This window comes from Notolabrus celidotus, chromosome 1 (assembly GCF_009762535.1).
Source record: "Notolabrus celidotus isolate fNotCel1 chromosome 1, fNotCel1.pri, whole genome shotgun sequence".
NCBI lineage: Eukaryota > Metazoa > Chordata > Actinopteri > Labriformes > Labridae > Notolabrus > Notolabrus celidotus.
Window position 1 is genome coordinate 11,881,413 of NC_048272.1, and position 27,875 is coordinate 11,909,287.

Here is a 27,875-nt window from a genome sequence, read left to right on the forward strand (position 1 = left end):
GAACTAATTTCAGATCATTTATTTTACGAAAAAGCAATCCCAGCAAAGCAAGATTATTGGAGAGCATAACAATAGCCCAAGAAAAATGTTTGCAACAAGTGTTTTACCATCACTTCATTTGAAGGCCATCTTTTGAAAAATGTAAAGTCAAGACAGTGAAACAAGTCAAACAATGTAATGGGTAGTTTGTTTTTTAAGTGGGAATTTTGTAAAGAATTAGGTTGTATCCTCTGATCCAGAGTTATGCTGAAGTACTGTTGTTACCAATTCCCACTCATGACAGCGAGTAGTTGCCTCAGTTTGATGGTGTGGGCTCAGAGTTTAACCATCTGCACTTACAGGTAACTTGGGATCTCTGCTGCTCTCTGGTAGGAAAATGAGTTTGTTCTTCCTCTGTTATCTCTGGTTCACAAATGTGTCCTCTTGTGTCCCCAGTTAACAACATATTATTGTTGCAAGTTTGTGGTTTGGTTTTATTTTTTGTCTCTTACTAAGCTAACTGACCAAAACAGGTGATCACTGCACTGCAGGCAGAGAAACATCGATGTGTTGATTTCACCAATACTCTGACACCAAACTAATGGCCCTTTTCCACCGGCCCATCTTAGCCCTACTCTACTGGACTTGACTCGACTCTACTTGGTTTGTGTCGCGTTTTCACCAGTTTTTCGTACCTGCTCTGCTCTGGTTCCAAGCGTGCTGAGCCGATACCAAAAGGTGACATCGACGGAGTGCCGGCCATTAGATTGGTCAGAGAATGTCTTTACCAAACAGTCATGAGCGTGATGCCCAACACAGGAATCAAACCCGCCGTTTTTAAAAAACGACATCAGTACTGTACAATGTCTGCATGCAAAGTTTCTCCGTGGTAAGTTGACAAGGTCCGGGTTTGCAAGTACACCTCTGCCTCCAATGTTTGTGATTGTTGTGTTTGTGTTGCGTTCAAAATGACGTGAACGCAGTTTCGCGCAGCTGTGTTATGACGACCCCGCCCACCGTGAGTCGGTACTCTGGCTGGTGGAAAAGGTAACTAATCCAAGTAGAGTCGAGTAGAGCCGAGGCAAGTAGGGCTGGAACTGTGTAATGGAAAAGTGTGCTGAATTTTTTTTGAGATGTAGTGTTCACTTACACCAACATAAATGTTTGGGTAGAATGTTCTTAGAATTTGCTAGATTACTTGATAAAACAGACCACGTCTTCAGCAGTGAATGGCTTATCTTCCTTCCAGTTCTCCAGTTATTCAATGCATTGAGCTAGGCCACAGGTCTTAAAGGAGAATATCTAACACATTCATATTATACACCTGATTTTATGTTATATTTTATGTATAATATGTTAATTATATTACAACTTTCAGAAAATTAATAATTATTTTCTCCTTTTTCTTTTTCCAAGCACTCAGATCATATTGTTACCTAAACTTTTCCAATTCTCAAATTGAGATTCTGGAATTGGTATAGGGAATGTATTGCTTTATCTGAAATCTGAATATTGGACTGGAATGAAAGATACACTCCAAAGATTTAATGGTGAATAGGTTTGCTGAGCTCAAGCCGGTCAACTTTGCTTTCTTACCAAAACCGTAGACCATGTCATGTAAATATTAAAGTAAAAAGACAAGGTCCTTAAGCGGAGGTAATACACAAACCTGAGATCCTTGATTTAAATGTGTGTTTAAATGTGTGCGAAAAAGTATTTGTTCCATTTGATTAGTGTGTATAAGAAATCTATTAGCACCTGTAAAAGTGTATTTACCACTAGTCAGGCTTTTTAAAAGACATACCATAACATGTTTGCAAAACCAGTCCTTAAGACTTTAACACATTCCTTTCTTGAGTAAATCTTCTTAACATTGCACATTCAGAGCTGCTGGGGGGTGACTGACCACTGTGCTACAACACTGCTTAAGCCTGCCTCAAGGTCACTGCTACTTCACTGCAGAAGGACACCTGTGTGAGTGGTGGTATGACTCCCTCACAGAGTAAAATGGCTGTGTATCATTTATAATCTGTCCTCTGAGAGCAATGTCTCTCTCTCTCTTCTTCACTGAATCCTATTTCACTCTCTTTCTACCTCCTCTATCCTTTTACAGAGTCACTAAGGAGGGGTGGGGGAGCAGGAGCAGAGGAGTTGCAGAGCAGGAGAAATTGTCCTTATTAAAGAGACCACTGCTCCATGTGATAGATCCCTTGTGGGACAGAGATTAAATAGACTGCGTCAGAGGGGAACGCGCTCGCGGTGCTGCGACTGGAGGACGCGATAAGTATGATCATTGGGGAGGCAGGGATAGAGGGAGGAAAAGAAAGAGAGCAAGAGGGAGAAATGGGATGAGGGACAAACAGACAAGAAAAATGAAGAGGTGTCAGAGTAAGAACAGGGTTGAGATTAGAAGATGAGAATGTGCAGAAAATGTCGGAGACACCAGACTGAAATGTGGACTTTATTTCAGAGGAGGGATAAAAAAAGATTAGAAGGAAAACAAGCAGAAGCTGGGTGTGAATGAAGGAAAATGAGAAAGAGCTGAGATGAAATGAGAGAGCGAGAGAGGTGTTCTTTTTTTTTTTCAAGCAAAGTCTGCAGGCACAGAGAGGATAGAGGGAGAAGCAGAGGAGAAGATGGAGGTGGATGACAGATGCGTGGGGCAAACTGTTTCCTGAGTTATGTATAGAACTCATAAAGGCCTCTTCATGGGAGCGGTGGAGAGATATGTAGGAGGAAGCAGAAGAGTAATAGTAGCACAGTCTTGATATAACGGAGGACAACTACAATGTTTTATGTATGATACAAGATGGACAAGAGGAAGAAACGGCAGTACTGAGAATGAGGGATAAGAAGAAAAATGGGAGTGTGAGTTTATTGATTTCTATGCATCTAACTCCACAGGAAAATACATTTTATGCCCGTCTTTCATTCATCTTGTTTTCTGTCTGTCTCCACCTGCATTTTTCTTTTGGTTCTCAGTCTATTTTTTTTTGTCTGCCAATCACACACACACACACACACACATCCCTCCATCTGTGTCCTTGCTGTCAAGGCAATGTCACTGAAGAAAAATGGACACGAACATACAAATCCCTGGAAATGGATCAATAGGTTTATGCATTGTGTGTGAGACTGTGATGAGTGTGTGTGCTTCTGAGGAGAGACATGTATGGTATGTTGCTGCTGTGTGTTCTTGTGCAGGGTTTTCTCATGGCTTACTGTGAACACACCAGAATACCTGTTCAACTAAACATTTTTTCCAAGTTGCATTTTTTTATTATTGTATGATTGGAAAAAAGAAAATCTCACATTAAAGACTGATTTATCTAATAATAAATTGTTCTTATTAAATAAAATACATCATTATATGCAAATGTATACACTAAAAAGCAATATTCTTCATACAAAATTTGGTCTAGGGTAGTCTCGAGTTTGAGCATCAGACACTTTACTTCATTTATTCTTATGCACTAATCTGTCATAAAAGTGTCATTATATTTGTAAAGGAAAACATGTTTCATTTAAATACAATAAATAAATGCATGAATGCATAAATGTCTGGTTCTTCCTGAATAAATGTCTGATTTCACATTCTAGAATATTTAAATCGACATCATTCACGGGTGTGCTGTTCTCTCTCTTCTTACAGAGTTACGAATTATCAGATTATTCTCACTCTATGTTCTTATTACAGTTGGAAACTCTTTTTTTGGAGGGGAGTTTGTTGATGCACCATAGACGTTTGCCTTTCAACATTCTATCAACATCATCCACAGATCTGATGTATTGTTTATATGTCAAGCTGTTCGTATGACCTGACTGATGCTGATTGGCCTGCTAGTATTATGACTCTCTCTCTCTCTCTCTCTCTCTCTCTCTCTCTCTCTCTCTCTCTCTCTCTCTCTCTCTCTCTCTCTCTCTCTCTCTCTCTCTCTCTCTCTCTCTCTGCCTCAGTGAATATTTATGTCAACTACAACTACTTCTTACTTTGTTATTATCCTATTTTTATCAATATGTATTCCTCTACAATACTTGCGCATATTGGAGCTATTCAATATCAAGCTAACATGCTGTAACCAAGACGTGAGGGCGCTCAGTATTAATTCAATTAATAATTACACTCAACGTATTATATTCCTGGTGACAGATTGGGAAAAGAGCGATAGAGAGAATGCAACAAACAAACTATTAGAACAGAGTATAGACACAAGTGCAGACGAGTGCATTTCATTTTAATTTTTGGGCACGATCATTGGTAGGAACGCCCTCGCCTATAGCGGAAAGAACACAGATATACTCAGCAGTATCTTTACTGATGCACTGGACTGATAATGAAAAGGCATCGCCTCAACATTGGCATCATTGCAGTAAAAAATGAATCAATGACCAAATGCAGTCCTAGGAAAATTATGTTCCTTATGAAAACACCCATCAATGCTGATGGTGGCCCAGAGTCGGTACGAAAATTAGGCTGAGGCGGCCACCTCGCACATTTCTATCCAGGAAAAACTCTGCTGTGGTGTCAAATCACATTCTGATAATCAAGTCAAGTGTTCATCCTGTTGAGTGGACTGTTAACACCAAAACCATTAACAGCCTCCTCCCATGAGGAATACAGGCAGGGTGGATGATGCATCATGTGGACACGATTCACTGCTGTCTTTACTGCCCCAAAAAGCAAAGCAGAGGAACTCCCCACAGGGATCTGCTATAACCACAACTGTCCCAAATTAACATCATTGTCACCTGCACTTAAGGAAGATGTTTTTTTTCCACTTGACAAAGACAAGCAGCAACTTCAGGGAGTGGAAGTGAAGCCAGTGTGGGAGTGCATACAATTGCAGTTCCTCTAGTGTCCACTTGAGGCTGGCTCCAAAAGCCAACAAAACCTCATTAGAGACCCTGTTTAAATGCTGATTTTTGCATCAGAAATAATAAACATGGTTGCAGCCTGGTACAAAAGCAGTTTTTATCTCCATACATTATTATTTTTTTTTAAATAACTACAAGTGAGGTGAATTTTAGGCTTCATTAGGGGCGTGGCTGAGCGTCTGCCAGGTTGGCGTGTTGTAGATGTTTGGCTTTTGCCTAAATGTAACCACTTTACAGGTTTCTAGTCTTTGGGCCTGATCTACTAAGATCCCAAATAACGAGCGCTAATTTGCGTGTGCAAATAATAATTTTGCACGTGCTATTTCTGGGCGTGTTGCGGGTGATCTACTAAGACTGCGTGCGCAAATGATAACGAGTGCAAAAGTGGTGCGGACCGCCCTATTTTACGAGGATTTTGCTTGTGCTATCGGCTGTCACCATGGAGAGTTTGAGAGAGCAGAGTGGTCTTAAGCGATAAATGAAGTTTGAAGCCATGGAGTTGGAGGTCCTTGTGTCGGAGGGAAATAAACACATCTGTGAACTCCAGCAGTGACATCTCAGCGTTAGAAACGCGATTTGGAAGGCCATCTGTGAAAAGGTGAATGATGTGAGAAAAAATCAGAAGATCTGCCGATGAAATAAACGCATCTACTCTACTCCAAAATGCAATCAGTGTTTTGATGGAGTTTAGAGAGCGATTTGATGAGGCTAAGTCTGCCAGTCTTGCTCTAGAAAAGTTAGGCGTCACTTGGATGAAGACAGTCGCCTCACTGTCCCAGGGAGCAACTTTCGGGTGAACGTTTTTAATGCCTGATATCATCATCCAGCAACTATCCCAAAGATTCACCAGCTTAAATGGAACTGTGAACATATTTGAGTCAATTCACCCCAACACACTGCTGCAAGCACGAGATGAGGAGTTACGCAGAGCTGCCTGGCACAGCTCAGTGAGCAATCATTCTCCAAGTTAAAACGAACTAAAAAACCCTTGATGAGCACGATGGGACAGAACAGACTGAGTGGACATGTCATGTTATCTATTGAGAATGACAGATCAAAGAAAATGGACATACAGCACATCGTGGGCAAGTCCGCGGAGCTTAAGGCTCGTCCAAACAGTGGTGAGTAGGCCTAGTTCATATTGTTTTTTTGTTTGTATGTGAACATGTGGGCCGCTGTGCCAATTTGACTAAACTTTATAGCTGTTGATACAGTGACCTACTGTGCCCTCATTATATGAAAAAGTTAAAGTGGGTGTCAGAATGATGCGGTCGCTATCCGTGGTGCTGAACTGCTTTGAATTTGTGTTGTTTTATTATTATTATTATTATTATTATTTTGTTCTCTTGGTTTGATTGACTAAAACATTTAGTAATGCTTGTAAGCCCAGCTTTTGCGGGCATGTTGTAAAGCGATGTTATGATGAGCTTTACAGTGACCGCAGCCATGTGTGCGTAACGCTGTGCCAGTTTGCACCTGCCTTTCAAACTTGCTAAATATAGACGCAAATACAGCGTGCGCTATCTGCTTCAGGTTTGATAGATCACATTGCGTGTGCTAAATGATTACATTTGCATCTCCTCCTCCCAGTATTTTGCGCGTTCTGATGATCTACATGTATTCTGCATATTCATGAAGGCAAACACGCTAAATGATTTGCGAGTGCTATTTTGCTCATTTGACAGACGCAATCCCATTTGCTCCCGGTTAGTACATCTGCTTTGCGCGCGCTATCAAGTTTGCACGTGTTTTTATACACGCAAACCTTTAGTAGATCGGGCCCTCTGTGTTGTCATTGTTGCAGTCATTCTTCAATGCTGTCTCTACTCTATAGATATAGTATAAATGAAAAACATCACAATTCATGTCCAATATTTGTAATTGTTAAGGGACAAGTGTAGAAAGGGTGTACTACTTTTGTAGCACGATTACATTGTTACCAACTTAGTATAAAAAGTAAGAATAGAAAAGAGAGATGATGAAGGTTATAGATGTAGAGCAGGTCTATTTAGGCTACGCTGTACAGGGGCCCACTGGGAAACCAGCATCCGACCAGCACACCGAAATAGAAATGGGAGCAGAGAAGAGAAAGGAAGGAGGAGAGGTGAAGTGTGGTGAGACAAAGGGTGGGAGATAGAGAGACAGAGAGAGAGAAAGAGAGTTGGGGCAAGGGTTGATGAGGAGGAGGTATGAAGGGAATAGTAAGGAGAAGTGTGAAGGGACTAAGGAAGGGAGGAAGTAAGTGTGAAGACATGCATAGTTGAGTTCTACAGTGAGAGGAAATATTTTAACCTTTTCTTCTTTTGAAACTTTGCATTCAAAGAAAGAGTTTGACAGATTATCTCATAGGTACTCTTCCAAGAGTAACAGGAAGTTATTGATTTCAGTTTCATCTGTGCATAGAAAATATGTGCAGTAACTGGAGTTTAGCGTAGTGAACAGCTAGTCTGACTCTTGTCTGCAAGAAACACAGTAAGTTAATTTCCCTAAAATCTTATTTATTCTACATAGAATTCAACAGTTTCACAGTTCACACCTTACGTTTTAATGATTTCAACTTCTGTGAAAAAACATGTATTGCCTTTTTCTACTGTCTAAGCATTGTAGCATCCTTTAGTCTCAGCTGCTGTTGCTATGGAGAAGAAGTCGGCTAGTTGTGAATCATGCAGTGAATTTAAAATGCTTTGCTGTTTCAACTGGGAACAAAACATCTAACTGGAGAAAAAACAGGTCCAGAATTCAAGGTAGGGGATTTCAGATGCTGCTGGTCTGTTTTCTGTTTGCCAGATTAAAAGCAGAACATGATCAGGACTTTCACAAGGATGGCCATTTCTGGTTTAGCCAGGAAACAGATACACACATATTTATAGTTATCAATTTGGAGATGATTACAGTGTAGCTATCGTTGGTGTAAGTGGCACATCTGGTTTGACCTAATCAAAATCAGCTGGTGTAAATAATTACATTAGAGAAGTAAAGTGATATTTAGGGAGATTTGTATATGGTGGATTAAGTGTTTGTGAGTAGCAGGAGAAATGTCATGGAGACAAAAGAGAAGGCAAAGGTTCAAAGATGATGATACAGGAGGTAAAATATATGGTGGTGAAAACAGGCGGGAATAAAATAGTTTACTTCCAGAGTAGGTAAATGATAAGCTGTTGAACTAAAATAAATTGCATATATTTAATATTGGATCGACTTCATATTGCTGATTCAAAGTTATTGCTTTATTTATCTATTTATCTATATATTTATTTATATATTTAAGATATTTAAGATATTTATTTATTTATTTATTTATCTATTCAGAGTAAGAGCTGTCTCTCTTCATCATGCATTAGATGGCACTTCACTCATTCACCTTGGCGTGTAGAGTCGTTCTGACGGTGACTAACTCAGTTATGAGGCTGATCTTTCTAGTTTTTTTCATCTTAGGATGAAAACACCACCAAGCAAACCAGAGGTGATTGGAATTAAAAGAAAATCTGAACTTTGAAGCGATTTATGTTAAAAACACTCACTGTCACAAATATTATGTTGTTTTACACAAACATTCAGTCATGTCTTAATTGCCTGAAAAGCTTACCACTGTAGTTTTGTGAGTTGGAATGGCTCCTCGGGTATAATGTTGTTTCCACTCATATCTATATTTACTCCTTCATTCCTGCACAGTCTCGCTAAGTACCCGGCTACCCTCCCTTTCTCAAAACATCAAAGACTATCGATGCCCGGAGCACCTCTTCATCCTCCTGAGTCTTGAGGATTGGCTTTGCCCTGAGCACTACCTCACAATTCTCTGCTCCCTACCTAGAAGCACCTGCCAATGTGCTGCAGCTTTCTACAGCCTCAGCTGCTCGCAGTCGAACTATTTCCTCAACAGAACAGTTGCCCTGTAAGCACCCAGCAATCGCCTTTTCTCCTATCTCAAGAGAAGCGGGTCATTCCAGGAGCAATTTCCTGCTGTCCCTTCTCGGAAATTTAGTTGTAGCCTGACATCCCATCTGGCCCCTGAATGACTCATGCTGTTCACCTGCTGGCTGCCTGAGGGAAACGCTAGCTCCTTCACCCCACGGTCACCTACAAGGCACCACACAGGTAACTACATCCTGGGTAAAGGTGGAGGGTACAAGGTGGCAGGCTTCTGAGAAAACTTTACGGTAAGAGACAGTTAATCCATGAATGTTAAAGAGTTACATGCTCCACTCAATTATCAACCAGCCATATCAGCATTACTATTATCAACTTAGGTATAATGTTTCAAAGTATCTGACAGGATTTTAACTTTCATAATGGAATTTAACTTATTTTGGATGTAGAGAGTTTAACCATAAACTGTACAAAATATGCACATAGTTCCAGTGACATCACACACCAGTTTCTGAAGAGGCATTATGAAGCCAGAGAATGGCGGTCGCCATATTGGAAATGTTGACCCAACCTAACTTTTGATAAATCTAGCAAATGGTTAAGATAAGATAAGATAAGATAAGATACTCCTTTATTTGTCCCACAACTGGGAAATTCAGCAGCAAACAAGAAGGGTTACAGCAGCAAACAAGAAGGTGTACAGTACAAGAATTTCAACAAGAATATATGTAGAAAAGAAATGTTCATCAGAGACGACAGATTGGCCATAATTCTCCTGTCAGCCACCACCTCCACAGGGTCCAGGACTGAGCTGGCCTTCTTCACCAGTGTGTTCAGTCTTGCTCTCCTGTATCCTGTCCGCCCACAGCAGGTGAAATCCTTCCAATGTGGCGTTTGTGCCCGGTGTTAGCTCTGTAAGCTTGATGCTACTCTGCCAGTATTCCCTCTGGTGCTGAGTTAGCTCGTCCACCTTATCATAGATAGATCTTACATTCGGCATAACGGTGGGTGGAAGGACAGGTCGGTGTCATCTTTTTTCAGCTTGCACCTCAGTACCAGCACGTTGTCCTTGCCCCCTTCTCCTCAGTTGCAGGGAACATCGGGCCTAGCATTGTTTAGCATCAAAATGCTACGGTATGCTAACAGCTGATCTCGTATGTAAAACAATGTTACCATAGTAACACAGGATCTCCGGACACACACAGAATAAAAAATAGTAAAAACACCACTGCAAACGCAGCCAGCCTGGCGTCCATGGCCAACAAATGAGTCACTAAAAGTCAAGATAGGCTCCAAATACAAAGATAATTAAACAGATATGAAAAAAAGTTGCAAAAAGAACAACGAAGAGAGAGCTGCTGCAACAAGCAGCCACTCGAGCGGCACTAAGCAACGGAAAAGGTGGAGCCTTTTGCCTCCTGGCATGTAGAATCAAGGCTTCACCCATCTATGCTAGTTTATGTATATTATGAGCCTTGATGTAATCAAAATGGATGTGTAATGAAACTGTACTATGCTGTACAAATGTGTGATCCTGCTGTAGAAATAACCGTTTTAATATAGAACCTTATTGGAGTTCTTTGGCTTTTGTAGCCTGCCTCAAGCGGACTCTAAAGGACCGGCAATTATTCACACTTGGCATTGGCTTTGCATTTTTAAGAATAGGAGGTTTCCGCTTGGTTTAATTCTAAATTCATAAATTCATATCACCTCTATGGGTTTTAATAAATGTTTTTTTCATTGGGTCATACAATCTTAAGAATAAAATTAACAGAATAATGTTGGAAATATTGGTTCAAGGTTTATTTAAGTCTGTTTGTAATGTTACAAACAAAAATTTGTCCCACCCAACCATGAATTTTGTTATGTATGCAGTATTCTGTTTTTTAAAGCTATTATTTGCATTGTATCATGTGTATGTAAAAGCTATTGTTACAGTATATTTTCTTGCAAATATTCTTTAACCATTTAGCTTGGAAATTGCAAATTTCCTGTATCTAATTGTTGGGCCTTTATTTTCTCTACTTTTACCGTTTAATGTGTTTAAGCAGCTTAATGCCTGCTGCATCTAAAAACATGTTGTTTCAAACGCAAATTCCCCACTGGTTAAATTTCTATACTGAAAGAGCCATTACACATTTATGCAGTGTAGTACACTAAAGCCATTCACGATCCGTCAGTATCATGTGAAAGGGCTGATATGACAGTATATGGGGCTAATAGGTCAAGCATGCTAAGGGCCTCTTACCATCAAACCCAGGCCCCCGGGACACGTACACATTACACACAGCATGCATGATGACAGCCAGCCATACAGAATACCTTCAAGGATAATTACCATGATCATATTTCTCAGGTAACATATGTTCTGTGGAGCAACAACACATCCACAAGAGGATCCACATGACATAAACATGGAAACACCTGGGATCTCTCGAACAAATAGCAACAGACACCATCAGTCAGTTTCCACTTAGTGAATGTTCACTTGAGGGATGAAATATTTAAATATGATGTATTTTACTTATAAACAAGGGTGATAAATAGGAGCCTCTTGCTTATTGGCAGTAGGACAGTGTTTTGACCAAAACACTGGGGACTTGTGAAAATGATTTAATGAATAAAAACAACTGTGGATGTTTTTTTTATACTAACAGCACAATATTCTCCATGCATTTTTGTTCATGCAATTCACATCAGAATAAGTAATGCACACATTAGAGATTGTGTTTTGAATAATACAGTAGGCACCAGACTGCATTTACATTCATTATGTATAGCTCCTTAGAGCCATGTTTTTAATTTAATTTCTTCTTTCTATGACTAGAATTGTATCACTAATTAGTATCTGATTGATTAACACATTAACAGATTTTGATTTTGCTCTGTGAATCTGAATAACTTAAATAAGTCCCTAAAAAACAGGATGATGCACTTTTCGACTCTTTATATGATATTTTTAGTTTGCTTTCAATGGACTGATCATATTATTGTGAGCTGGTTTATAAGGGACTGAGGTAATTGTTCATGTTGCATTTACCACCTACTGGTACTATGCAGTGTTTTTGTTTTTTTGAGTCATCATGTCCAATATGACGTCAATGCAAAATGTTAGGTTCCACGGATCAGATCACCAGTAACTGAAAAAATTGATAACCACAATTCTTTCATTTGAGTGTTATTCAAAGCCTGAAGGCTGTGATTCTGGTTTAGTGTTTAGAGCACAGAAATAGTCTGTTTTTGTGGATCTAATCAAGATTCTCAAGAACAGGGGAAAATGAAATTATAATTTTATGACTATTATGTTAATCTTATTGCTAGTTTAAATTCTGTTTAATTTTGGGATCACTTTAACTCTGCAGGCATTTTTTCACACTAAAATTGCAAATATGGTAACCCCCTCTCATCTGACTCTCCTCTGTGCTTTCATTCCCTACAATCTTATTTTGACTCGGCATTTCTTCAGCACTGTGACTTGCAGGTTTCTCACATTTATCTACTTTACTCTCCTGCAGCAGGTATTAACACCAGCTGCTTGAGAAGGGGTGCTATTGGATGAAACCGGGGAACACAATCTACTGTGACCATCGGCCTATAGGGTTACAGGTTACCTCTGATGTCACACAGGTGGCACTACATGAATACTGATCAAAGATTCCTACATCAACGGAGGTGGATAATTTCAACTCTGTTATAAATATTCAATAGGGAGGCATGGAGGCATTAGAGAGGGCTGGTTTTGTATGCTTGGTGTACAGTAGCAAGGGATGGTCCTACTTAAATGCAGTGTGTTTATACAGAAAAGGGTTGGGTCATATTATATATAGATGTCTGTATGAATATGTGACTAACCTTGAGAGGATATTATGACATAGTGAAGGTAGGTATGTAGTGAAATACAAATGAAGGGGTCTGTGGGTACCAAATGTGGTGCTTTAATGCATCTCTCCACTTGTCTTTCATTTTTTATTTTCACCCTCCATAATCAAAAATAGAGTTATGATATAAACACAGTGTCCTTCACCTGGAAGGCACGTCAGAGTCAAATGTTTTCAGTATTTTACTGTAACCAGAAATTATAAATATAAAATTAATTGATCCCATTTCCCTTTAATGTATCATGTTGTGTGTTTTGCCTTTTTATAGTTCTTATGTCCAGTCCTTATTTACAGATTCTACAGCCCACGTGGCCAAAACCTCCACTGTGTTGCCCCAGAGACCTGCTCCTTAATAAGGCTATAGCTGATTGGCTGACAGGATTGGAGACTGACATAGTGGGCGGAGGTGGGAGGGGTTGGGTCTTGCTTGGGGGGGTGGGGGGTGAGAGGGGGGGGCTAAACTGTCCAGAGAGATTTCTATGCATACTAAACAGGTCTCACACTAGCTGGCTGTGAAGAATTTTCATTAGTCGCTTCAAACAGGACTCCCCCCCCTCTCCCCTCCCCTGTGTGCTGCTGTGATGCTGTGCTTACGCATTCCTCCAGGTGCTTTACATGGTTTGTGCATGTTTTACATTAAACAAAGCAGGTGTACCAGGTTTATGATGATCCAAATCAAATTCAACAATGAATACATTGAAAATGTAACATCAGTCTTAGAAGGATACATTACTCAAGATGAGAGCTTTCATATGATACAAACCAGTGAACACAGATGTTCACAAACACACATCCAAGCACCCACACAGACAAGCACGGGACTCACCTTCTGTTGGTGAGGTTTTCAGTCGTTTGCACAGTCCCTCTACGCCCCCACAGTCCTCCTGGAGCTTGACCACCGCCTCTGTGCCACGCAGCTCCATGAGCGAGCGCAGCTCCATGACCGAGCAGCCGAAGCCTGCCGCATGGTTGTCCTCGTTTCTTTGGTTCTTGGCATAAAAATCGCTGTTGGACATGTCCCCCATGATGTCAACTTGTCAAGTCAGTTAGATAAGTGTTTCTTATTGCTTATAGATCAATCAAAAAGCTTGCACAGCAGAGGGATGAGCTCAGTCTCATCCCCAAAAAATCCAAAACAGGTATCAAGCAGGCAACAACAATCAAAAAGGGGGAGAAAGAATGCCACTTGTAGGTTAAGTCGGCAGACAGAGATTAAAAAAGAGAAAAATCCGGGGAGTTGATCGATGAGCAGCTTCGCTGTTTCAGGAGACTGTCAGATATCAGTAGACCAAAACTATCAAAGAGGAGAAACAGAAGAAGAGGAGAAAGAGCAGCAGAGAACAAGGAGAGGAGGGGATGACGAAACACAAATGGGGAGCATCCAGGTGAGCGTTGGACAGCCCCAGTGGTTAGGTCCTGAGAAGGGCAATGATGGTGGAGTCAAGTCCTGTAGGTCTCAGGCTCACCACGGCTGCAGTCCAGACCCTCTCCATGTGTGGCTTCCCATTGCTGCTATTCTGCTGTTGCCTCCGCTGCCTCTCCGTCTCTACATGGTGGTCTTCCCCATCACTGCTACAGAGAGAGACAGAGAGAGAGAGAGAGAGAGAGAGAGAGAGAGAGAGAGAGAGAGAGCGTGAAAGAGAGAGCGAGCGAGGGAGGGAGGGTAAGAGAGAGTGAAAGAGAAAGATGAATTCAAAGAGGACAGAAGGTGAGGGAGGAGGAGGGAGATAAAAAAAGAGAGAGAGAGAACAAGAATAAGCGTCACGTTCTCAGAGCAGGAGAGAATGCAGCGGTAGATGATGCACAGCTGAAGGACAACCTCTCCTGTCTGCTGCAGTAGCTGTGGCTCTGCTGTCTCTATCTACCGCTACTGCTACTGCTGCTGCTGCTAACCTCATTCTGAGGACACGCCGACTGACAGAGAGAGGGAGAAATGATACAAAAAGAGAGGGAGGGCGGGGAGAAGAGGATGCTCCTTTCTGGTGCAGAGCGGAGAGGAGTTGTGCGCGGGCGGGAGGCTGGGGCTGCTCTGACGACAGAGCGGAGAGGCAGCACGTAACGCTGCGCTGTCACGGGGAGGATGGGCTGAGCTGTGGAGCTGCCGCTGCTCTCTCACCACTGTTGCTCTCTCTCTCTCATTCTACAGTTAGTGACTTTCCTTCACAGTCACTCCATCTCAGTGGTCTATTTCTCTCTGCCTGTTGCCTTTTAATGCCACGCACTAATGAATTCACTCCATGTCTTCTGCCCTCTAATCTTGGAGCTACACTCAGTTTGGAGAAGCAAGTTGTGTGTTGCTGCAGAGTTACGTTGTAATTTACCAAATTAAGATAATTCAAAGTATGTAAAGGGTTTACACCAATTACAAATCTACACTGCCTGTGTCACTTGGTCCCGGGAACATTAGTTTCTACAGTAGTTGTATGTATATCAAACAGATAACAATGGTTTCAGGCCAATGAAATTAAAGGTAGCGTGACTTATTGTTGTGTTTTATTTAGAGATTCTAAACAGTCATGGACCATGGTATCTGGATGGGTCAATGCAAATATTATCTCATCTTATCAACACAATTTTCCACAGTTTTTACCAGCGCATGCTTGTAATAAGGTATCCCCGCCAGTTGGTGGCTGTAGCACATCTGAAAGCTGTTTGCTAACTGCATTGAATAACAGAAGAAGAATGCTAATGGCATTAAATAACAGAAGAAGAATGCTGACTGCATATTTACAAATAAATCTGTTTTAATTGTATTATTTTGGATGGATGTCTGCTTATAACAAAACAAATAGTTATGCTTCAATATGATACCTTTCCATTAAATTACCCTCAATTCCCATAAATTCCTGTAATTCCCATGGAAAGTTTACAATTTTGGAATATTTCCAAAATTCCCCAGCTTAACTTCCCATGGAAATTTACCAGAAATCTTCCATCCCTTTGCAACCCTATATAACAAAAGAAGAGGAATGCTAACTGTGTTAAATTGCAAAAGAAAAAGAAAACATTAGTGAAAGTTTCTGGAGGTGGGTTTTGAGCAGAGAGATACAGAATTATGTCACAATTATGTCACACTGCTGCGCCACGGAAACAACAGTATAAAGGTTGAGACAGATGCGGCCAGTGACTACCACTAGCGGCCCATACAAATGGGCCGTTAAAAGGACGGGTGCCCTGTGAAGTGTTTAATTTAACTGTCTTCACCTGCCTTGCACAGGGTGAGGGCTGGACCCAACAAAGACGGTCTTAAATACTCAAAGCCTTTCCAACGATACATAAATATACATTCATACATATAAAAGCACATGTTTACCTACAACATTGTTTAACACCAGCACTGCTGTGTCCCGTTAATTAGCTGTTCTCATCTTTCACTACACTACATGGAAGTTACTATGTGACTTGGCACATTCACAAATAACTACTGTATCCATCTGAATCGCACTGTTCTTCATACTGTGTATGTTTGTTTTTAAATAACCTGGTGCAATTTTTTATCGTGCAATAACTTACCTATCTATTTATCAGATAGAAGTGTACATAGTGTGAATATTTCTGTAATAGTTGCCATACTTTATTTAATTTTTACTTTATTTTATTTTATTTTATTTTTATTTTATTTTATTTTACCCTTGTCATTGTTATTATTACTGTTATTATTTTTTTTAACTATGTTAGTACATTGTTGTATTCCCCTGTCCCGTGTTGTAAGCTGCTGTAACAATAGAAATTTCCCCCAACGGGGGACAATAAAGTATATCTTATCTTATCTTATCTTATCTTATTGCATTGACCCGGAACTAACTTTTGTTTATATTTGTATAACAATATATTAAGCGAAACCAAGAAAATATTGCGATAGTTGGCGTTGGGTTCTTTATCATCTCGCTGAATAGATAGATGTCAGTGTCTAGTGAAGAGTATTTCTGCTTTAAATGCCCATCTCAAATATGGTACTGGGAAACTTGCAGCACAAGCAGCGTCTTTTTTTATCAGGGACAAATCATTATTTGTCTTGACATATGATTTTTTGAAAACACTGAAAAGAGAACGTTTTCTTCTTGGCAACTTTATCACAATCAACATTCAAGCAATCATTTAATACAACAACACAATGTTCATAAACGGTGATCTGTAATGAACACTGTACATGTGTGCCCACATTGCCTCCCCCCTCCCCTCGTAGATCTAAATAAGGTTTGCCTCTTATTTTATTATTCAAAGTAAACATCCGGCTCACAGCTGCCTTTCATCTCATCCACCCACTCAGGGGGGAACCAAGAGGCAAAGTGTGGCTGTATTGTGTCATGCTAACGCTAAAGAAAGCATACATGCAGGCAGAAAAGACTGTCTGGTTGTAGTGTCTCTCTGTGATCTTGGATGCACAGTATTAAAAATGCCAATAACATCTCTATATTGTCCCCCAAGGAGTCGTAATGCTGCAGTAAAGGTGAAAAAAAGTGGGGGCCGCCCAGGGACGCTTCATTATTCACAATATTCAGCTAACATTCACTAAATCAGCAAAAAAGTAGTATGCTGATAGGATGGCTGGTCAATACATTCATGACACTCATGTTCTTAAGGGTCATTCGAATGTTCTCAAAGGCCCCCCCTTTGCTTTACATTGTGCACCATATTCCTTTCTATACATATAAAAATCCTGCTTTATACCAACTGTATATACAATACATTAAATAAATAATACATAGTAGAGTATTACAAGGAGCCCTTTGTCTGTCCATTTGTTGCCTTTGAGGAATTAGCGCTTGGAATTAGGCCTTCAAAATATGAGAAACAAGAGAAAAGGTGCATTAAGTCAATATTTAAGAGTCTATATAAGCTATAACTCAGTTTCAGTGTTTATCAGAAGTTCAACATGGTTTACTAAGTAGCTGTTTTTGCAGCATGTCCCAAATAAATCCCCCCCAAAAAAATTTCAACCATTAAATTGGTACCTATAATCTGAGGGTAGATGCCAGATTGCTTGAGCTTCATCTGACTGCATCAGAGTGGAGTGAAAGCATCACTATCATTGTTCTCCCACTCTCTTATTCTCCTCTATCCCTCTTTTCAACCTCAACTCTGTCAAGGCAGATGGCTGTCTAACATGAGTCTGGTTCTGCTCGAGGTTTCCGTTTTGTTAAAAGGAAGTTTTTCTTTGCTGCTGTAACTTGTTAAATACTGTGGGGTACTCTGCTCGTGGTGGATTAAGATGAGATAAGATCGAGTCCTGTCTGTAAGAGGGGACTGGTTCTTATTCTGTCTTGATGTTGGGTCTTTGTTAATAATTCAACATAGAGTATGGTCTAGACCTGCTATGTTTGTAAAAGCGTTTTGAGATAAGGTGGTGGTTTGGCACAATACAAATAAAGATTGATTCATTTTTAGCCAGTATACTGGTCTATAGGTAAAATCTATGAATGCTGAATGAGAAAAAAATTGCTTGTTTTTATAATTAAATAATTTTCATTATTAATTGCCTCAAATATAGACTTTTTCGGTGTGTCTATTGCAAATGTTCTTTTGCAAAAACAATGAAATTGCACTTTTTTTGTGCATGCCTGAAATCAATGAGGTGTTTTTTTTTTACAACAACCAGACTTACACGGTCAGCAGCATAGAAAATATCAAGTGTGATGATATAGTACAGATGGGACTTGTACCAGACACAATCAAGTGCTCAGGAACAGCACTGACCTTGTCGCAGCAGGGCGGTGAGAGACCCTGCCAACATGTGAATACACATCTGTAACTCCACAGGATCCGGGCCTGGCTGCTAATGAGCTCCAGCTCTTACTGAAGCGACAAAGTTAGACAGCTTTGGCAATGTCACCTGGACAGGTGCAACCTAACGAACCTGCTAAACATATCTGTAGAGCAGATTAAGGCAGTGGTGGAAAGCCATTTAGTACATTTATGCAAGTGACTCTAATTTGAGGGTTATTAATTCAATTTAACTAAACTTTGTAACTCTTTAAAAACTTTAAGACAAACTTATTATTTTTAAGCCTTTAAAAATTTTCTAATTAAAAAAACCCAAAATGTACCAAGTAAAATGATTCATGATTATATGTTATTGCAGACTAGAGTCCCAAGCAGTATATAAAGTAGAGACAATCAGTATCCCTTCACCAAGTTTTAAAGTCAAGCTTACAAACTAACGCATCAATGGTCACTATGCAATGATACAAAACATCTGGTTTAGACTGCAAGCCATGCTATCTAGCTATCTTTTGATATATTAATGAGACTTTTGAATGCATATCTTTACTTGTAGAACAGTATCGTTCCTCTGTGTTATCACTCCTTTTTTTATAAAGAAACATTTGAGTACTACTTCTACCACTGAATCAAGGAGAGCATTTCCAACTAAGGCCAATGTGTGTGTTTTTTTTCCCCAACACCTACAGAACAGATTAATATAATAATGATTCATTAGATAAAAGACTTGATATTTTCCAGCTTAGTTAGATTTTGGATGGTTCTTTCCATTAATTAAACATTAAAACTGACAGCCTGGGCCCAGACTGCGTCTTCCTCTCTGTTTTTTCTCCAACCTTTTATGCTGTCCCCCTTTTCCTGCCGAACAGGTCCAATCAATGTTGGTGGTTCTCTTTGCATGCCAAGGCAGACATCTGTGCCTGCCAGATCCTCCAAAAAAATGCTAAATGAAAGCAAACAAATGCTCTCCCAGGAAATTAGATGGGTAAGTGCATGCGAGTGAGCTGTGTGTGTGGCTGAACGTTTGCGGCTGGTTTAGGGGTTAAACTACATCAGAGGGGCACTGCCACCCTCAACAGTTATTAAGATGAACTTGAACATCTCCTCAGAAATGAGAATAATGGAAGATTTATTTCCTACAAGCTGGTTTTGTTGCAACCAGATCTATTTTTGGTTCTATAGACACTGGATAGAAAGTGCCCACTAGCACTGACATTAGTGGTTGTGAAAGGTTTGCATTACACACAAGCACTGAGAGAGACTGTCACCACCAAGAACACCAATAATGCTGGTGACCTTGAAACAAACAAAAAACCCCAAGAAGATATGAGATACAGTGGGGCAAAAAAGTATTTAGTCAGCCACTGATTTTGCAAGCTCTCCCACTTAGAAAGATGAGAGAGGTCTGTAATTTTCATCAGAGGCACACCTCAACTATGAGAGACAAAATGAGAAAAAAAATCCAGGAAGATATGAGATACAGTATATGCATAATTAGTTAAAGAAACACTTTGCCTTCACTATTACGCAAGCTGCAAATGAAGCTAACGCAAAAGGGCTAAAAATTGTCACAATAGCACACACTATATGGTGGTAAAATAAGTGAAAATGGTAAAAAAAAAACAACAGAAGTCTAAATAACTACAATGGAAAAAATGGAATTTGGAAAAAAAATGGAATTTGGAAAAGAATAAAATGGATTTCATAGGGCCCTAAGTGACATTTTCAAGCAGCTACATGCAAGCAAAATGTGTAATTGAAGAATTTCAACTTTTGCTAGCATGTAGCTGCTATCAAAAGTTGTAATTATTCAATCAAAAATAAATGACTTAAAAAATGTTGATACAATTCTGAATTTCTCCACCAAACTAACTCAATTCTACTCAACTGCTTCATGCAGGATCTTGCAGCTTCATAACATTCATCAATTACCAACAGCAGCACCATAGCATGGTGGTTTTATGTATTCTGCAGGCGTGCAGCAGCCTGTCTGTAAATTACGATGACGTGTGCAGAAGTTGAAGAGATTGAAAAGGAGGAAGGAGGGAAATTAGAAGGAAAGAGACAAGAAGATGAAAGTGGTAGAGGTAGAACATTGATAGCATAAGACATGAGATGAACGATGGAAAAGGGTAGGGATGAAAGCCAGTTTTTAAGAATAATACAGAATTATGGTGAGAGGGGAAATAATAAACACAGGTAGAGGTGGAGTGCACTGCTGGAGCCTGTGCTTCAAAGCAAATGTTCACCTCTGTATACTATGTAAACAAACGTATAGAAACAGACACTAGAATAAATGTATGAACACATGAAACTGGGTTTCTCCTCTGAGGAATAGGAAGGCAGCTGTAGGTAGCACTATAGTTCATTTCCAGGTAAAGTCAAGAAGACTGCAGTGTGTCAAAATGGGTCTTCCTTACTGATGAATAATTTGAACATCAAAGCTGAAGACGTTATTGTCCTCATGAAAAGTGTTGGGGGGGAATGGACTTCTTCATAAAAAGTCAATATCTTGCAAAAGTCCTCATCATCACTCCCAATTTTGTCTTAGTACGTGTCTGTCTGTCTGTCTGTCTGTCTTTATACCGTCCCACCAATCTCTGTTCTTCTCTGTTGCACCTGTCTATCTGCAGCTGACTAAAACTCCCCTGCTGTGATATTCCTTTGTCTACCTCCCTGCCTACATGCCAGCCTGTCTACATTGTTGGCATGCTCCCCACGGCTTGACAGTGAGCAATGAGCAACATATCATCAAACACTCAAGGAGAGAGTGGAGAATTTGCAATAATTAGCTGCTTTTTATCACAAGTGCAGGAACACTTCATTTGACTTTATGAACATGAGCAGCATATGGCATATACAGCAATCCAAGTTCAAAATGTGAGGCTCTTTGGCCAGATGCTGGGACCATCTGACCAACACTGTACAGTGTTTACCCAATGGTGAAACTAAAGAGGGATCTACTGTAGCTAAAATACATGAATAGCTATAATCATTTAGACAATGCAGCAACACTGAACAGTTCATTTCTTTACCACAGTGTGACCAACATATATACAGTGGGTACGAAAAGTATTCAGAACCCTTAACGTTTTCTACATTTTCTTATGTTACAGCCTTATTCCAAAATGGATTAAATTCATTTTTTCCCTCAACATTCTCCACACAATACCCGATAATGACAAAATGAAAAAAGTTTTGGAGAAATTTTTGCAAATTAATTAAAAATAAAACTCAAATACTGCATGTGCCTAAGTATTTAGACCCTTTGCTTTGAAACGCAAAATTGAGCTCAGATGCATCCTGTTTCCTCTGGCCATCCTTGAAATGTTTCTACAACTTGATTGGAGTTCACCTGTGGTAAATTCAATTGATTGGACATGATTTGGAAAGGTACACACCTGTCTATATAAGATCTGACAGTTGACAGTGCATGTCAGATCACAAACCAAGCCATAAAGTCAAAAGAATTGTCTGTAAACCTCCGAGACAGGAATGTATCGAGGCACAGATCCGGGGAAGGGTACAGCAAAAATTCTGCTGCATTGAAGGTCCCAAAGAGCACAGTGGTGTCCATCACACATAAATGAAAGAAGTTGAAATCACCAGGACTCTCCCTAGAGCAGGCCGCCTGGCCAAAATAAGCGATCGAGGGAGAAGGGCCATGTTCAGGGAGGTGACCAAGAACCCAACGGTCACGCTGACAGAGCTCCAGCTTTCCTCTGTGGAGATGGGAGAATCTTCCAGAAGGTCAACAATCTCTGGAGCACTCCACAAATCAGTCCTTTATGATAGAGTGGCCAGACGGAAGTCACTCCTTGGCACAAAGCACATGAAAGTTTGCCAATAGGCACCTAAAAGACTCTCAGACCATGAGAAACAACACTCTCTGGTCTGATGAAACCAAGATTGAACTATTTGGCCTGAATGTCTGGAGGACACCAGGCACCGCTCATCACCTGGCCAATACCATCTTTACAGTGAAGCATGGTGGTGGCTGGGAACTGGGAGACTTGTCGGGATCAAGGGAAGGATGAACGCAGCAATGTACAGAGAGATTCTTGATGGAAAAACCTGCTCCAGAGCGCTCTGGACCTAAAACTGCAGCAAAGGTTCACCTTCCAACAGGACAACGATCCTCAGCACACAGCCAAGATAACAAAGGAGGGGCTTCAGGACAAGTCTCCTTGAATGTCCTTGAGTGGCTCAGTCAGAGCCCGGACCTTAACCTGATTGAACATCTCTGGAAAGACCTGAAAATAGCTGTGCACCGACGCTCCCCATCCAACTTCATCAAGCTTGAGAGGATATGCAAAGAAGAATGGGAGAAACTCCCCAAACCCAGGTGTGCTAAGCTTGTAGCATCAAACCTGAGAAGACTGGAGGCTGTAATCACTGCCAAAGGTGCTTCAAGTATTTAGTAAAGGGTCTGAATACTTTTGTACATGTAATATTTGAGTGTTTTATTTTTAATTCATTTGCAAAAATTTCTACAAAACATTTTTCACATTGTCATTATCGGGTATTGTTTGGAGAATGTTGAGGGGAAAAATGAATTTAATCCATTTTGGAATAAAGCTGTAACACAACAAAATGTAGAAAAAGTGAAGGGGTCTGAATACTTTTCGTACCCATTGTATAACCGTTCTACCTGTATGTCTGCTCTGTTGATAATACTCTTCAGCAGTTAATTTATTAAGTCATTCAAATAACACAACTTTCACTCACGATCCCATCATGGCAACAGGGGATCAATATGTTAATGAAGAAGCAGATCTTGACAATCAAAACTAAGAGGGCAGAAAAACATCTGCAGCAAAGCGGGCAGAGAGCAGGAGGATCAGGTGAATGTCATTAAAGCAGATGGACAGAGTAAGCCCAGAGAATCAACAAGCTAACAACTGCATGGCTACACAGAGAGCTACTTAGGGCCAGATCATTATTACATGAATACAAAGCTATAAGCCAAAGTCCTCTCATTTAAAAGATGCAAGCCAAAAGACTGCATACTGTGATACAATGTAAGCAATTTCAGATAATTCACTTGTTAATACTACACTGTAAAGGCACTCCAATACAAGTGAAAAGTTCTAATTTCAACTGTATTATCATCAAAATTAAGCCAAAGTAAGTCATACTCCTTATAAGAGAAAAGCTTTGATGCTTCTTGTTGCCATATTTAACCACATTTTTTGGGGCTGGTTTCAGCCAAGCAGAATCCTCCGGTCTAAAAATATGAGTCCAATGCGGAAGTACTAAAAACTGCAGTTCATCCAGGATCCGCTTGAGGCTGGCTCCGGAAGTACCGGAAACCACATACACACCAATTCAAAAAAGCTCATCTTTACAGCAGAAATAAACATGTTTACAGCCTGGTACAAAAGACGAGTGTAGTCTGGATAGCTCATTTCTTGATCGGCACACACTGTACGTGGGGTGAATTTTTTCATAATGCAGCAATTTCGAAGATATTGAGATGACGAGTCTTCCAATGAGAGACACAGCTGAAAGGTTACTGCTCAGCTCCAATCTGCAATGATGAAATGTTCAAACCAAGCCAGAAACCTTGGTGTCGTCTTAGACTCAGACCTTAATTTCAGCAGCCACATTAAGACCATTACAAAGTCAGCTTACTATCACCTTAAGAATATATCAAGGATTAAATGACTTATGTCTCAGCAGGATGCAGAAAACTCATCCATGTATTTATCTTTAGCAGACTAGACTACTGTAATGGGTTCTTTACAGGACTCCCTAGAAAGTCCATCAGACGACTGCAGCTCATACAGAATGCTGCTGCTCAAGTCCTAACAAGGACCAAAAAAGGAGATCACATCACTCCAGTTCTTAGATCTCTACACTGGCTTCCTGTCTGTCAGAGAATAGACTTTAAAATCCTGCTGATGGTCTATAAAGCACTGAATGGCATAGGCCCAAAATACATTGTTGATCTGCTGCTACTTTATGAACCACCTCGACCTCTGAGGTCATCAGGTACTGGTCTGCTTTCAGTCCTGAGAGTCAGAACAAAACATGGTGAAGCAGCGTTTAGTCATTATGACCACATATCTGTAAACACTCCCTGAAAGCTGCAGGTCCACTCCAACTCTCACCTCTTTTGAATCAAAGACTAAGACTTTTTTTATTTGCCACTGCCTTCCTATCTTAGCTCATTTTAGCTCACTTTAACCTCATCTTATTTTAACATATTTTAAATTTTCCTTTTCTTGTACCAGTCCAACCCTTTCTATAGGTTAAATGTAGGACTTATAATTTTAAAATAAACATTTAGAGACATTTTAAAAATATTGTGGTTACTAATCCTGGTCCTAATATTAATCCAAATAATACATTCTATCATTTTCGTCGTAACTGTGCAGCTCTCAATATAAATACCTATTTAGTTAGTGCAGGGGTCAGCCTGTAGGCCAAAGCTGGCCTGCCAGCAATAATATCTGGCCTCAAGATTATTTTGAAAGTGACTTTTCTGTCTTTCTTTTTCTTATTAACAACTCAATGACACGGAAAAGGGCAAAAGCTGTACTGCAGACAGTGGACAGCGCCTGGTGCTGAAACAAAGCCTTCACAATTACCACCAGAATCACCCCCTCTTAGGCCTTTTGTCTTCGGCCACAGGATACATAAAGACAGGGCTAGTAGTTAAGCGTTTAGATGTGTATGTCTGGAGTGGAAACACACTTTGAACTTGACGGTGCCATGATGTCGTCTTACAATGTATTTGAAACATCTACAAGGCTCACCTGCTTTGCATATACCAGTTAAAGGCAAGGTTTTGTATCCCCACTTTTTGCAGTCAACTTCTCTCTTTTGAGCTCCACTTTTTTTGAAAGAGACTTATTTGCTTGTTAGCTTAAATGCTAAGCAAATTTCAATAGGTATTCTAGTAAATGAGGAGGAGCAGTCACTGTTGCAAAGCAATAAGTCTCAGACTAAAAGTTTGTCAAACATTTCTGAGAACATGTCAAGTTCCAGTGCGTTACAAAGAAGCAGTCAGTTATTATCAACATAAAAAGATTTCCATGTAGTCTTTAATTTCAATATGGAGAGGAAAAATAAAAAACAGTCCATAAAGAATATGTCATGACTCAAATTGGCCATTAATGAGCTTATTTATGCACCACATGTGCAGAGACGGCTAAAGACTCACAGTATCATTACTTAATGCAATGCAAAACCAAAACACACACCTGTGGCTTTGTTTGTGCCGGTCCTACAAAATGTAACCACATGCTGGTGCAGTTGGATGAGTATTTATAAAAGACGCTCTCTTACAGTCTGTTGCAAATTCCAGTGGCATCTTTTTAAATACTCAACTTCATGAATTAGCCTTGATTATGGTCTGGCCCATCATCTAGTGGCCCGCGGCCAAACGCACTTCCTGACCCCTGATGAAGAGCATTCCTCTTACTGATACGAAAGTCAATATTGTAACTTTCCAAGCTGAAATAACAACCAATCTTTCACACTTTCTTCGTCAACTGCAAACAATCCGTGCACCACTTCACGATGCATATGACCAAGATAACCTTATTTTAGAATATTTAACATTATAATTTGTCAACAGAAACTACTGCAGACCATTTTTTGTTGGAGAAAAAACAGTTGAAAATGATCTATGATACTCTGCTAGATGCACACTTGAGATGGAGTATATTATGAGTGACAACATGATGACACCATTTCTTTATCATTATTTTTTTGTGTTATATGTTTTGGGGACAAAAGAGGGTTTTATAATGGAAAAAAAAAACATGATATTGACTATGAAATCCTATATGCTGAAACTGAACTATATCTGTGACCAGTCTATAATGATGGATACCTGTTTTCCAATCGATAAAGCCAGTTGACTGATATATACTGTAAGTGTGGTTGTAGTCTCTGGTCACAACATGCTGTAGTTAATCATTTCTGGAGCGTGGTAGCCTTGTGCATTTGTGATGACTTTGTGTCAAAATGTCACATTTTACTGGGAATATTCAGTGAATAGCAGTGCATGTTAATCATCAACAAAATATGCTGCGATGTCAAAGAGCATTCCTGAATTTTTTCGTCTTTCACAGTGTTGTTGTCAGGCGCAGCATTTATCTATGGTGCATCACAGACTGGCAGCTTCAGTAAATGATATGGCATTGAGCTCAAGATTGACTTTGAGGCAATAAGTTATACTGGTGATGAGCAAGAAATATCCCAGAATGCAGCTTCATGTAACTTTCTGTCTATATTCTCCTTCACATTTAAGTGAATTTTAATAGAGTGCATGCTATGTAAGAGTTCATTTAACCTTTAACATGCATTTTTCAGTCTGATTGTGCCTCGTCTGCAGGGCCTCTCTGTTCTGCTCTGTGATTATAAAGAACAAGTGTTATTGATGAAGCCATCCTCAAGATTAATTACAGCGTTCTCTTTGATAAGAGGTTCCCCTGTCTGAGAAGCAACGAGTAGTTTGTTGTTGTCCACAGTGAAGCCATGCGCATTCCCCCATTTGTCTGTCTCAAAATGTCCTTGAGCACAGTGAGGCAGAGCTGAGCCCACTGCACCAGTGGCAGAAGCACTAGCATACAGCACCCCCTGCCTGAGACTAAAGATAGTGCAGGAGACTTCAATGATGGTAGAGGTGTACTGGGTACCTGCACTGCATGGATTAGATTATAACTGTAGAGCACAGGTTTACAAATACTCAGGGTTGTATTAGGATGGAAGACTTCAAAACATGTCCAATCACTGATCATATTCTCTCTATTTCTATTTCTCTCTATTACAAGGTGTTCATGTAGGAGGGGCTAAACAGCATGAACACCTTTTGATGCGATGCAGTGGATACAACATCGTTGCAAAAACAGCCCGGGAATGACAGGAAGCATTTTTATAATAGCTTTAAGATGTCATAACATAAGATTGTGAATGTGCTGTCAATAGAGCATCCACTCCTTATATCTCATAATAAACAAAAAAGCAAATTGCTGATGGTATGTTCCTTTTGTTGCAGATTTTCTCTTCTGGAACAACAATGGAAGCCAAAATTACAAAAATCAAGATCTTCATTTTGACAGCTTAAAATGATTCTTCTTTCAGGTTCCATTCCTGCATGTTTTTGTAGCTTTAGCTCATGAGGTCAAAACAATATTTTTATTTTGTGTTATATGTCACTTCAGATGTCTGCAAGAACCATTTAAGAAATGCATCTGTCTTAGGCTGCAAACAAATATGGGAAATCAAATGATGAATGTCTGCTTAGCTGCAGAGGTTAGTCGGACTATTTTAAGGGAATCCCCAAAAACACATGCATCAGATAGCAGCTGCTGCGCAACACTGCACTGCAATATCTGAGTGCACACAAGCACACCGAGAAAGAGAGACAAATGTGTTAACTGACATTGTCTCTGAGGTGAATTGTTATATAACTACGGCACAGAGAGAGACCACTTTCAGCCACCATCAGTGCTCTCTAATTGGGTTGAAAGCAGCTGTCATGCTAACTAAGCGCAGCCGACACAGTCTGACTAAGAAAAAGGTTATTTTGGAAGCCGATGC

At 40.0% G+C, this 27,875-nt stretch overlaps 1 protein-coding gene across 1 annotated transcript in view; it reads right to left on the reverse strand.

The window, feature by feature from the left end:
- The window catches only part of atp2b2 (ATPase plasma membrane Ca2+ transporting 2), a 165,461-nt gene that overhangs the window by 64,540 nt on the left and 73,046 nt on the right, over nucleotides 1–27,875 (reverse strand). Inside the window, exon 2 of the mRNA XM_034694487.1 lies at nucleotides 13,426–14,171. Coding sequence (XP_034550378.1) covers nucleotides 13,426–13,624 — 199 coding nt within the window. The 5' untranslated portion in view covers nucleotides 13,625–14,171. The remainder of the gene's footprint in view (nucleotides 1–13,425; nucleotides 14,172–27,875) is intronic.